This window comes from Salvelinus namaycush, chromosome 7, assembly GCF_016432855.1.
Source record: "Salvelinus namaycush isolate Seneca chromosome 7, SaNama_1.0, whole genome shotgun sequence".
NCBI lineage: Eukaryota > Metazoa > Chordata > Actinopteri > Salmoniformes > Salmonidae > Salvelinus > Salvelinus namaycush.
Window position 1 is genome coordinate 53,507,749 of NC_052313.1, and position 12,878 is coordinate 53,520,626.

At 48.6% G+C, this 12,878-nt stretch overlaps 1 protein-coding gene across 1 annotated transcript in view; it reads right to left on the bottom strand.

Annotated features, from left to right (window-relative positions):
* Window positions 1-746: 746 nt before the first annotated feature.
* The window catches only part of LOC120050837 (striated muscle preferentially expressed protein kinase-like), a 63,853-nt gene continuing 51,721 nt past the window's right edge, over window positions 747-12,878 (bottom strand). The window contains exons 33-44 of the mRNA XM_038997366.1: window positions 11,941-12,039; window positions 11,613-11,729; window positions 11,124-11,291; window positions 6,100-6,222; window positions 5,119-5,283; window positions 4,836-4,864; window positions 4,255-4,772; window positions 3,839-4,078; window positions 3,473-3,696; window positions 3,249-3,324; window positions 2,989-3,138; window positions 747-2,347 (exon numbers count right to left, since the gene is read on the bottom strand). Coding sequence (XP_038853294.1) covers window positions 2,119-2,347; window positions 2,989-3,138; window positions 3,249-3,324; window positions 3,473-3,696; window positions 3,839-4,078; window positions 4,255-4,772; window positions 4,836-4,864; window positions 5,119-5,283; window positions 6,100-6,222; window positions 11,124-11,291; window positions 11,613-11,729; window positions 11,941-12,039 — 2,138 coding nt within the window. The 3' untranslated portion in view covers window positions 747-2,118. The remainder of the gene's footprint in view (window positions 2,348-2,988; window positions 3,139-3,248; window positions 3,325-3,472; window positions 3,697-3,838; window positions 4,079-4,254; window positions 4,773-4,835; window positions 4,865-5,118; window positions 5,284-6,099; window positions 6,223-11,123; window positions 11,292-11,612; window positions 11,730-11,940; window positions 12,040-12,878) is intronic.

Genomic DNA, 12,878 nt, shown 5'->3' on the forward strand with positions numbered 1-12,878 from the left:
CTCTCTGACCGAGTTTGTCAACAAAAAAGACAGCAAGCATGGCGGCATCTTCAGTAATTGTTATTTATGGTAAGAACAAAATACAAATTGTTATTACAAAATTGATTCTGTTCATCTATTATAGTAGAAAAAGTGAAAGCAGCTCTGGCATACTTTTATGCCATACAAATATTTACGACTTCACAACTGGTAATTACCACCTTCCCACTTGCATATGAACGCATCATAAGTAACAAGGAAACAAAGATACATTTTCAAAATGGAACTTGAAACCTTTTAACGATAGAGAAGAAGCTGTCCACAAGCTGTTAACAGGTTGAAAGCACTACGCCGCATTCTACTTCTACCTCGACTACAACCCTCCTCGCTGACTTGGGGACTTTTATGTTCGTCATAGCCTTCCTTCACTTTTAATTACCTTTGTAGCTTGATTGACAGAAAGTATTTAATATTTCATGCAAATAAATGTAATATTATATTCTCCTCTCTCGAACACTTAAAATTATATTCGCCATGCGAATGTTTACAATTTACAGTAGTAGAGTACATCAGTTGCTTTGCGTAGCCTACTGTACTCTAGAACTTTTTATATTCTCAAAGGAACGCCCAGTTAGGGAACCCTTGAAACTGACTGACGAGGGGAAAAGGATAGGGAGTGTCGTTCAAGTGCAAGCACTGTCGGAACAACCGCTTTAGTTCAATAGGAGTCCAATTTAAAGGGAAGAATAATGAGAATGTGTGTTTTGCAATTGTATCAATAGTTTATTACAGACTATTTCATAAAAACATTTTAAACCATTTCCACATTATAAACACTGCAAATTAAAACATTTACAAATATTCAACCATCCAAAGTCATACAAAAAGAAATACTGTATGTATGATGAAAAGTAATACATAGGAGTCTGTATACCAAAAAGGACTTTCTGTGTATTCTTTCTTCATGGCACCTATGTCCATTTTGTGCAGTAGGCCTAATGGTTGACAAAAGTGTCCCAAAATTGTATGATATGAATAGTTCAATAAATGAACAGAACACATATTGGGCATCATCTGTAAGTAAGCCATTTACATGGACAACACATTTACATGATAAAGTTTGTAAATTGACCCATTTTAGGCAAAATTGACTGCTGGTCAAGCTAAGAGCAACCTGTCCAATCAACAGAACATACTGTAGAATTCTAGTCCAGCCATTGGCGCAGTGATGACATTGATGAGGTGTGAGAAATCCAATAGAAGACTAGAATCTACATAATCAAAGTCTGGCCGTTTTCATCAATGAAGTTGCACTATTGTTCAACTTGAGCATCAACCACAGGACATCTGGTTGCGCCACTGACTACTAAGATACTCTACTATATTCACAGGTTTATTATCTGTATTTATGAACAGTATAATCACAATGGTGAGCAATATTTTTGCACTGTTTTCATTGTATTTAGAAAATCACCCAAAAGAAGAAAAAAAGCACACATGCAAATAAATTAACATGAAAAAGGTAAACAGGTCACATACAATTTCATGAACAAAAACCTTTTTGGTTTTGTGTTTTTGAAATGTGTAAATAAATGCAACATAAATTAGCAGCATAAATGATGGTACATTCACATAATCACCACCAAATATCAGGATGCAGAAATAAGGCTGTGCTCTAAAATCAAACTGACAAATATGTTCCAGGTTAATTGTATTGAATGAATTTTCCAAACCAAATGTCCTGTTTTATATATTTAAAAGTTCTACACACATTGCGATAGCAAGCTCGGAGTAGTACTAGCAGACAGTAGACCTGAAATAGAAACAAATCGTGCCAGGTCCAAAAACAAACGATAACTCAATATTTTGAAACCGTGGTGTCCAACAATCCAACAACTGGATGAAAATCTCAGTTGATGAACTGTCCAAGATTCATTCTGTTAGTTCTCAGTAGAATGAGACTCCATGCAGTCTGTGGGCTGGTGCAATGCTCATGGCTCTAGTCTCTACTCCCATAACTTACTGTGGGGGATGAGGACTCAGTCCTCCCTCTATTATGGAGCCCACGGTTGTGCACCACACATCCTCCATACCTCCACCCTCTGGTGGCCAGTTAACACTGACATAAGGCATATGCCTTCACTTAGGTAGGTTTGGTGTGGTCGATGTGGTTGAAGAAGCTGAGCTGGAGTAGGAGCGTAGGAGGACCCTGTGTTTGGTGGCGACCTCGGTGCGACGTCGATGGTGCTCCCCCAGGAACTCCTTCAGCTTGGTGGTGGTGAAGGTGAGCGTCTGTCTCCTCAGCTTCATCAGGTACGAGTCCTGCAGCCATGCGTGGGTGATACAGTCCTTGGTGCTCGGACGGGCCCTGCGTTGCAATAAAACACATTGTCCAATCAGGGATCAGAACACAGGAGTCCTGTACTGATCTAGGATCATGACCCCACTTTTTTAAAACATTGTAATTTTAATTTAATTTAATTTTCGGGGTATCCAATTGGTAGTTAGGCTTGTCTCATCGCTGCAACTCCCGCACGGACTCGGGAGAGGCGAAGGTCGAGAACCATGTGTCCTCTGAAACACAACCCAGCCAAGCCGTACTGCTTCTTGACACGGTAGCCAGCTGCACCAATGTGTCGGAGGAAACACCGTACAACTGGCAACTGTGTCAGCGTGCATTGCGCCCGCCCCGCCACAGGAGTCACTAGAGCGTGATGGGACAAGAATATCCCTGCCGGTCAAACCCTCCCCTAACCCGGACGACATTGGGCGAATTGTACGCCACCCCATGGGTCTCCCGGTCGCGGCCGGCTGCAACAGAGCCTGGACTCGAACCAGGATATCTAGTGGAAGTGGCCTTAGACCACTGCGCCACTCGGGAGGCTATGACCCCACTTTCCATGTAATCTTATTCATTATGATCTAAAAGGCTAAAATGATCCTGGATCATCACTCCACTCCTGGTTTGTTAAATAAGACAATGATGTAGCTACTCTTTGAAGCACTCACCAGGCATAGCTACTCAGCATCTTCTTGAGGAACATCGAGGCACTTTGGGAGACGTTGGGGTAGAGCTTGGTCGGGTCAAACTTGGCAATCTGGATTTTGGTCTCAGTCTGGTGTGGGTCTTTGTCCTGAAAAGGCAGTCTACCGCTAAGCCTGAACAAAAGTGTCATAGACAATGAGAGTTCTGAGAGAAAAAAAGAAATCGCACAACTTCACAGACCTATGACAATAGTGACTATGAAATGAGTAAGTTGTATATTTACATGACGTAGGTTAGAACCCCCAGGCTCCAGATGTCAGCTGGAGGGCCGACCACATCACCTTTCACCATCTCCGGAGCTTTTCACACCAGCATAGAAGGAGCAGAGAGAGAGTTAAGAGGAAAGTAGTGATCAAGGTGATGATAACAGCTTATTACCCAAGAAGTACTTGGCGTGTACCAGTTCTAGATACCAGTGGTAAATTCAATAAAGTGTTACCAACTCACACATATACTCCAGTGTGCCCAGGCCGCTGTTGTATTGTTTGAGGGAGAGAGGGTTGAAGTTCTGCGCGCTGCCAAAATCTACGATCTTGATGACATTGAGGTTGGTGACCATGACGTTGTCAGGCTTGATGTCTAGATGGAGGATGCGTCTGTTGTGGAGGTACTCCAAACCCTGAAGGAGCTGAACCAGGTAACACACCACGTCATCCTCCGAGTAACGGAACCTTAGCAGGAAAATAGATTTATTCCACGGATATGTTGTAGAGCACAGCTGAGAGCAGTGTGCAAGTCTGTGTATGTGTGTGTGTGTGTACGTGTGTGTATGTGTGTGTGTGTGTGTGTGTGTGAGCATCATGCTCCACACACCTGTCTATAAGGCTGTGGAGCAGCTCCTTGCCAGTGCAGTACTCAGCCACCAGTACCAGGTAACGTGGGGTGACGTAGGCCTCGTGGAGGGTCATGACCTTGTCGTTGTGGAGAGACTTGAGGATCTCATACTCCTGCAGGATGGACTTCTTAGTCTCCTGGTCGTACGGAACGATCTTAGCCATGAAGACGTGTCCTGTGGCGTTCTCTCGACACTCCCGGACCACACCGAACCGCCCTCTGGCCAGACAGAGACAATACGGCAGTTTAGTCACTAAATAATGTGTGGTTAAACATGAAGCCAGTTTCCCTGACTGAAATGAACCATATAAGTAGTAGTAATAGCAATACTGTGTAGTGTAATAGTGTACTACTGTAGCTGTAGAAATATTGACCACATCTCTAACATCTGTCACCTGGCTTTCTCATCCAGGAAGGTGTAGGGCTTCTGTGGGACTCCCTGTCGTAGAGCTGTCTCACCCGGCTTGAGTGTGGTGCGGTCCCTGGGGGTCCCTCGAACAGGGGTGCCCCTCCCCTCCCCTATTGGGCTCAGACTGCTGACCTGGAGCACTTGGGGGGAGAAAGAGGGGGCCGGGAGGGGGCTGGGGGCCATACGGGCAGGGGCGTAGGTAGGAACGGATGCCATGACGGGCTTGGTGGGGGTGGAAGGAGGTGTAACGAGAGGGAGAGGGGGAGAGATGGGCGGGGTTTGGGTCATGGGTGGGACCACGTTGACAGGACTCTGGGGTTTGGGGAGGACGAAGGGAGGAGGTTTGACTACAGGCGGGGAGGGGAGAGTTGGAGGGGTGGTAGGGGTGACCGCCAGGGGTTCAGTTGGAGGGGTTGTGATGGCAGGGCTGGAGGGGGCCGAAGGTTTAGAGGGAGAGAGAGCTGCGGTGGGAGCAGGGAAGGGCGCAGGGGAGGTTAGAGAGGTCTGTGTAAGGGAGGGTGAAGAGGGAGAGACAGTGGACACCGTTTTACCAGGAGGTTGCATTACTGCTGGTTTGACCTTTGGGATAACAGTCACTAAGGTGGTAGCGGCTGGGGCAGGGTGGGGGGGAGGTGAGGAGATTGTCTTCACAATGGCCACCGCTGGAGAGGACACGCCTACTGCAAAGCAAACACATCTCTCTTCAATATCATATTATCATAACCATTTTGTGAAACAAATATGCAACAATACAAAAAAAACGGCAGAACTTTCTTTACCACCTCTTTTGATCCAATTTAACACAATTTACAGAATTTGAACCCCCTGTCCAAAAGGTGTGTTTCAGCACCTGTTGAGTCCAGGCTGACTTTGTCCGATGTGTTGCTGTAGGGTCCCTGTCCAGCCTTGTTGACGCAGGCCACTCTGAACCTAAAGGCGCCCCCTGGTGGCAGGTCTGTCACGTTGTAGTAACAGTCAGCCACTCCAGTCGCTATGATCAGCCAGTTGGCATCACCTGAAAGGAGAAAGAAAAGAATGCTTCATTTATATGATTGCCAATTGCGTTACGTTATATCAATATGGTCAAATACCCAAATTATATGCGTCACTTTGACTTTACACACCACTGTCATTTGTTGCAGTACTTATAATCCACACAAGGTGGAGATAGTGTTTCATGTTGATGATGAAACAGATGAAGGTTATGTTTACAATATCAGTTGTACACTAAGGTGGTGTGGAGCCATAATTATCTGTCATAGTCACAACTGATACAGAGGAATAACAGAATAACAAAAGAACATTCACATGGTAATGAGGAGATAGTGGGGCACAATCCAATGAACAAACACAGACAACAACAATCATCCAAAGCCCAGCCTGGCAATAACTGTGTGGTAATACAAGGTATGAAGCCATCCAATTCAATCAGTCCTGAAATCATATTAACATTCATGTCATTCCCACTTTGATACAATCCTAACGATGTAGGCTCTACAATGATTCACCGTATTATGAGACCATAATGACTTATAAAGCATGATGAAATAGAGCTCATTATCAGTCTATGTGGCCAGTTTGTACTGTGAGCATTTGCCCAGTGTTTGAGTTATTCACTGCACAGTAGTGTTTAAAGTGACAGCCAAAGGTGTTTCCTATCCAACCGTCAATAAGGATAATACATTTGGGTGAAGCGGGCTGTAAAATAAATCAAAAATTAATATTTGGCTTCAGTTCATGGAGATGACTAGCCTGGAATCCAAATTGATAATCTCAGTGTCATTCGTGACATCAATTTGGGCTCCAGGCTAGGAGATGAATGTCAACCCACCTTCTGTCTTCCTCTCCAGAGAGTAGCTACAGGGGGGCTTGGTGTCGGCTGGTTTCCATAGCACCAGGGCTGTGTTGTTGTATGTCTGGGGAACCTCCGGGGTGCCTGGCCTTTTGGGGACACCTGGAGGGGGTGACAGAGGGGAGGAGGGTGGGGTGGAGGGGAGATGAAGGAGGGGTAGAGGGGAGATAAAGGAGGGGTAGAGGGGAGATAAAGGAGGGGTAGAGGGGAGATGAAGGAGGGGTGGAGGGGAGATAAAGGAGGGGTAGAGGGGAGATGAAGGAGGGGTGGAGGGGAGATAAAGGAGGGGTAGAGGGGAGATAAGGAGGGGTAGAGGGGAGATGAAGGTGGGGTAGAGGGGAGATAAAGGAGGGGTAGAGGGGAGATAAAGGAGAGGTAGAGGGGAGATAAAGGAGAGGTAGAGGGGAGATGAAGGAGGGGTGGAGGGGAGATAAAGGAGGGGTAGAGGGGAGATGAAGGAGGGGTAGAGGGGAGATGAAGGAGGGGTAGAGGGGAGATGAAGGTGGGGTGGAGGGGAGATGAAGGAGGGGTAGAGGGGAGATGAAGGAGGGGTAGAGGGGAGATGAAGGTGGGGTAGAGGGGAGATAAAGGAGGGGTAGAGGGGAGATAAAGGTGGGGTAGAGGGGAGATGAAGGTGGGGTAGAGGGGAGATAAAGGAGGGGTAGAGGGGAGATGAAGGTGGGGTAGAGGGGAGATGAAGTTGGGTTAGAGGGGAGATAAAGGAGGGGTAGAGGGGAGATAAGGAGGGGTAGAGGGGAGATGAAGTTGGGGTAGAGGGGAGATAAAGGAGGGGTAGAGGGGAGATGAAGGAGGGGTGGAGGGGAGATAAAGGAGGGGTAGAGGGGAGATAAGGAGGGGTAGAGGGGAGATGAAGGAGGGGTAGAGGGGAGATGAAGGAGGGGTGGAGGGGAGATAAAGGAGGGGTAGAGGGGAGATAAAGGAGGGGTAGAGGGGAGATGAAGGAGGGGTGGAGGGGAGATAAAGGAGGGGTGGAGGGGAGATAAAGGAGGGGTAGAGGGGAGATAAGGAGGGGTAGAGGGGAGATGAAGGAGGGGTAGAGGGGAGATGAAGGAGGGGTAGAGGGGAGATGAAGTTGGGGTGGATGGGAGATGAAGTTGGGGTAGAGGGGAGATGAAGGTGGGGTGGAGGGGAGATGAAGGTGGGGTAGAGGGGAGATGACAGTGGGGTGGAGGGGAGATGAATGTGGGGTGGAGGGGAGATGACAGTGGGGTGGAGGGGAGATGAAGGTGGGGTGGAGGGGAGATGACAGTGGGGTGGATGGGAGATGAAGGTGGGGTAGAGGGGAGATGACAGTGGGGTGGAGGGGAGATGAAGGTGGGTGGATGGGAGATGAAGGTGGGGTGGAGGGGAGATGAAGGTGGGGTAGAGGGGAGATGACAGTGGGGTGGAGGGGAGATGACAGTGGGGTGGAGGGGAGATGACAGTGGGGTGGAGGGGAGATGAAGGTGGGGTGGATGGGAGATGAAGTTGGGGTGGATGGGAGATGAAGGTGGGGTGGAGGGGAGATGAAGGTGGGGTAGAGGGGAGATGAAGGTGGGGTGGAGGGGAGATGAAGTTGGGGTGGATGGGAGATGAAGGTGGGGTGGATGGGAGATGAAGGTGGGGTAGAGGGGAGATGAAGTTGGGTTAGAGGGGAGATAAAGGAGGGGTAGAGGGGAGATAAGGAGGGGTAGAGGGGAGATGAAGTTGGGGTAGAGGGGAGATAAAGGAGGGGTAGAGGGGAGATGAAGGAGGGGTGGAGGGGAGATAAAGGAGGGGTAGAGGGGAGATAAGGAGGGGTAGAGGGGAGATGAAGGAGGGGTAGAGGGGAGATGAAGGAGGGGTGGAGGGGAGATAAAGGAGGGGTAGAGGGGAGATAAAGGAGGGGTAGAGGGGAGATGAAGGAGGGGTGGAGGGGAGATAAAGGAGGGGTGGAGGGGAGATAAAGGAGGGGTAGAGGGGAGATAAGGAGGGGTAGAGGGGAGATGAAGGAGGGGTAGAGGGGAGATGAAGGAGGGGTAGAGGGGAGATGAAGTTGGGGTGGATGGGAGATGAAGTTGGGGTAGAGGGGAGATGAAGGTGGGGTGGAGGGGAGATGAAGGTGGGGTAGAGGGGAGATGACAGTGGGGTGGAGGGGAGATGAATGTGGGGTGGAGGGGAGATGACAGTGGGGTGGAGGGGAGATGAAGGTGGGGTGGAGGGGAGATGAAGGTGGGGTAGAGGGGAGATGAAGGTGGGGTGGAGGGGAGATGAAGGTGGGGTAGAGGGGAGATGACAGTGGGGTGGAGGGGAGATGAATGTGGGGTGGAGGGGAGATGACAGTGGGGTGGAGGGGAGATGAAGGTGGGGTGGAGGGGAGATGAAGGTGGGGTAGAGGGGAGATGACAGTGGGGTGGATGGGAGATGAAGGTGGGGTAGAGGGGAGATGACAGTGGGGTGGAGGGGAGATGAAGGTGGGTGGATGGGAGATGAAGGTGGGGTGGAGGGGAGATGAAGGTGGGGTAGAGGGGAGATGACAGTGGGGTGGAGGGGAGATGACAGTGGGGTGGAGGGGAGATGACAGTGGGGTGGAGGGGAGATGAAGGTGGGGTGGATGGGAGATGAAGTTGGGGTGGATGGGAGATGAAGGTGGGGTGGAGGGGAGATGAAGGTGGGGTAGAGGGGAGATGACAGTGGGGTGGAGGGGAGATGACAGTGGGGTGGAGGGGAGATGACAGTGGGGTGGAGGGGAGATGAAGGTGGGGTAGAGGGGAGATGACAGTGGGGTGGAGGGGAGATGAAGGTGGGGTGGAGGGGAGATGAAGTTGGGGTGGATGGGAGATGAAGGTGGGGTGGATGGGAGATGAAGGTGGGGTGGAGGGGAGATGAAGGTGGGGTAGAGGGGAGATGACAGTGGGGTGGAGGGGAGATGAAGGTGGGGTGGAGGGGAGATGAAGTTGGGGTGGATGGGAGATGAAGGTGGGGTGGATGGGAGATGAAGGTGGGGTGGAGGGGAGATGAAGGTGGGGTAGAGGGGAGATGACAGTGGGGTGGAGGGGAGATGAAGGTGGGGTGGAGGGGAGATGAAGTTGGGGTGGATGGGAGATGAAGTTGGGGTAGAGGGGAGATGAAGGTGGGGTGGAGGGGAGATGAAGGTGGGGTGGAGGGGAGATGAAGGAGGGGTGGAGGGGAGATGACAGTGGGGTAGAGGGGAGATGAAGGTGGGGTAGAGGGGAGATGAAGGTGGGGTGGAGGGGAGATGAAGGTGGGGTAGAGGGGAGATGAAGGTGGGGTAGAGGGGAGATGAAGGTGGGGTGGAGGGGAGATGAAGGTGGGGTGGAGGGGAGATGAAGGTGGGGTGGAGGGGAGATGAAGGTGGGGTGGAGGGGAGATGAAGGTGGGGTAGAGGGGAGATGAAGGTGGGGTGGAGGGGAGATGAAGGTGGGGTGGAGGGGAGATGAAGGTGGGGTAGAGGGGAGATGAAGGTGGGGTGGAGGGGAGATGAAGGTGGGGTGGAGGGGAGATGACAGTGGGGTGGAGGGGAGATGACAGTGGGGTAGAGGGGAGATGAAGTTGGGGTAGAGGGGAGATGAAGGGTTAGGAGCAATAGGAAGTTAGAGGGAGATGTTGGGTATGGTGGAGGGGGAAGTTTGAGTAAAAAAAGTTTTATTGTCACATATTTTGATGGGTTAGGGTGTCACAGAGGGGGAGGTTTGGAGAAGGGGAGAGTTTGGATGGGGTGGGGTGTCACAGAGGGGGAGGTTTGGAGAAGGGGAGAGTTTGGATGGGGTGGGGTGTCACAGAGTGGAAGTATGGAGATAGCCGATGGAAAGAGGAGAAACCACAGAGGACAGAGAGATGGGTTTGAGCATTTTTTTAAAGCAAACTGTACACAGCACTAATAGCTTTTCACCCTGATATGATGATGCATTTTAATGAAGGCTGCCCACTGCTGAGACTGATCGAGCCAAGGCCTCAGACCTCAGACAAGATGAGCAGTCTGGGGAATCTCTCACCCAACAGATTGATGGCAAATGGAGACAGATAGCATCAGCAGACGGGATTAGCAATGCAGACGCCCAGACAGTGTTCCCAGAGCAATTCAATTTGAAGCTGTGAAAATCGAACTGAAATGTGGCGCATTGAGTCTGACACCTGAATAAGAGAGAGAGGCCATCAAGTGTCTGGAGTCACCTAGTTCTGTCGCTTTGCTGATGGCTATTTGACATCTTTATTGATATTGTTATTTATAGCCTGCTGTCTGGACAAGAACCAACAGATGCCAAATCATAATTTGATCATCCTGTTGTTGCAGGAACAAAAAAAAAAGACTTCTATAGTTTGTAATTTCCACTTTAAAATGTCAGACTTTATTTGCCTTAACGAAAAATGTATCAACCCCTACAAAGAAATAATATTAATTATAATCCACATAATAATTCACATTTCCTGTTGCTGCAGGATTCTTTTCCTGTTGTGAAAAACTGGGTCAAATTAAGATCCGGAAACTGTAGTAGCTAGATGGACTGTCTGAGTGACAGTTGATTATTTGATTCTAACACATTGGATTACAGCCTGGGAGCGCATCTTTCTATTTGTAATAAGCAGAACTCTCCTCTTGGAATAATTATAAAGAGGTTGTAAATTCAAGGCAAAAAGCCATTAGTTTAATCAGCCGTAAACTACATTAATATTTATGCCCATGTCATTAATATGCATTTCATTCACACTCGAATACAAATCCTATTACCTAAACCTTTCAAGGTTCATCACATCGTAAAGATTCATAATAAATGTTTTTGCTTAGAATGAAGGGCAAATACCCCTTTCTCGATTCAGTGTAAATGTCATGTTTACACTAAAGGTTTTGTATGCAATTCAAATCCAATAGATTTGTCCAGGATATTAGAATATCACATGAAGATAACGGTTAAAAAAATTGGTATTTTCCTGTTTCCCCACAAATCTAAATGACGGGATTATCGTTGATAATAACATTTTCTTGTAGATAACATGTTACTCACAGGCCAGGGACAGTGTGCAGGAGCTGGTGACGCTGGCTAAGGGGTTACTGGCCACACACTCATAGAGCCCTGCGTCCCTCCTGCTGGTCTTCATGATGGTAACGAGCTGCCTGCCGTCTGGACAGGAGATCAGGTTCATCCTGTCGTCCATCTCCAGTGGTTTCTTATCTGTGGACAATCAAACCCATCAACAATAATAATTACAGTGGCATCCTGTAAAGTAATGTCTTATTTTACAGTCCTATTTCAAAAGGTGTTTATCTAGTATTCGATGAGAAACTTTATGGAAATAATGAGCAATCTCTAACATCAACACAAGTTTAGGAAGTCGTGCTCACACAGGGCACCATGTAAGTATGATGGGTTATGACAATATATCATCCCTTCAAAGGCAACAACCAACGTTTCAGCAGCAGCTCCTACGGTAATGCTTTGTTAGACAGCGCTGTTGCAAAGAGTGTTGTGTCTGTCAGCTCTATGAGTTCTTACCTTTTGTCCAGCTGATTTGTGGGTGGGGGCTGCCAGCCGGGAGGCAGCTAAGAGTGACAGGGTCACCCTCCAATAAGACGTGGTCCCTCAGCTTGATGTGGAACACAGGAGGGAAATCTGGGAAAAACAAGGGTGTGGCTTAATAATAATATTGAACATGAACACTGAGCATGAACTTAGAACGTAAAAGCAGTGTGCAGCTTTTCTATTTCATTGCCAAACTCCAACTCTGTATGCACATTCAACATAAAGGCAACTGGTTGCCGAATTTAGCAGACAGTACTAGAGGAAGTGCGGGAGTACTGCAGGCTGCCTGATGACCCCTCACCCTTGGCTGAGGGGAGGTCAGTCTGAGAGGGGGTCTTATCCTTCCTGCTCCTGCCCAGACCCCACCTGTCCCACCGCGACCGCCTGTCAGTCTCTGGAGCTGTGGAGAACAAGACATAATGGCAAACAGCTGAGACAGACAAACCTGAGGAGGTGAGCTAATATCTCCAGTATCTATGCTGCAATAGTCTATGTGCCTGGGGGATAGTGTCAGGCTGTCCTATCTGGTGTAATTCTCCTGTCTTATCGGGTGCCCTTTGATCTTAGGTGTACTCTCTCTAATTCCTCACTCACTCACTCACTCACTCACTCACTCACTCACTCACTCACTCACTCACTCACTCACTCACTCACTCACTCACTCACTCACTCACTCACTCACTCACTCACTCTCCCCTCCCGTAGGACCTGAGACCTAGGACCATGCCTCAGAACTACCTGGCCTGATGACTCCTGGCTGTCCCCGTCCCCAGTCCACCTGGTTGTGCTGCTGATCCAGGACCTGCTATTTTGACCCTCTCTCTCTCCCACCACCTGCTGTCTCGACCTCTGAATGCTTGGCTATGAAAAGCCAACTGACATTTACTCCTGAGGTGCTGACCTGTTGCACCCTCTATAACCACTGTGATTATTATTTGACCCTGCTGGTGATCTTTGAACGTTTGAACATGTTGAAGAACGATCTGGCCTTAATAGCCATGTACTCTTACACTTTTAGAAAAGAAATTGCTATCTAGAACCTAAAAGGGTTCTTCGGTTGTCCCCATAGGAGAAGCCTTTGAAGAACCCTTTTTGGTTCCAGGTAGAACCCTTTCCTGAGAGGGTTTTACATGAAACTCAAAAGAGTTCTAATTGGAACCAAAAAGGGTTCTTCAAAGGCTTCTATGGGGACAGCTGAAGAAACCTTTGGGAATCCTTTTTTCTGAGATTGTATAATCT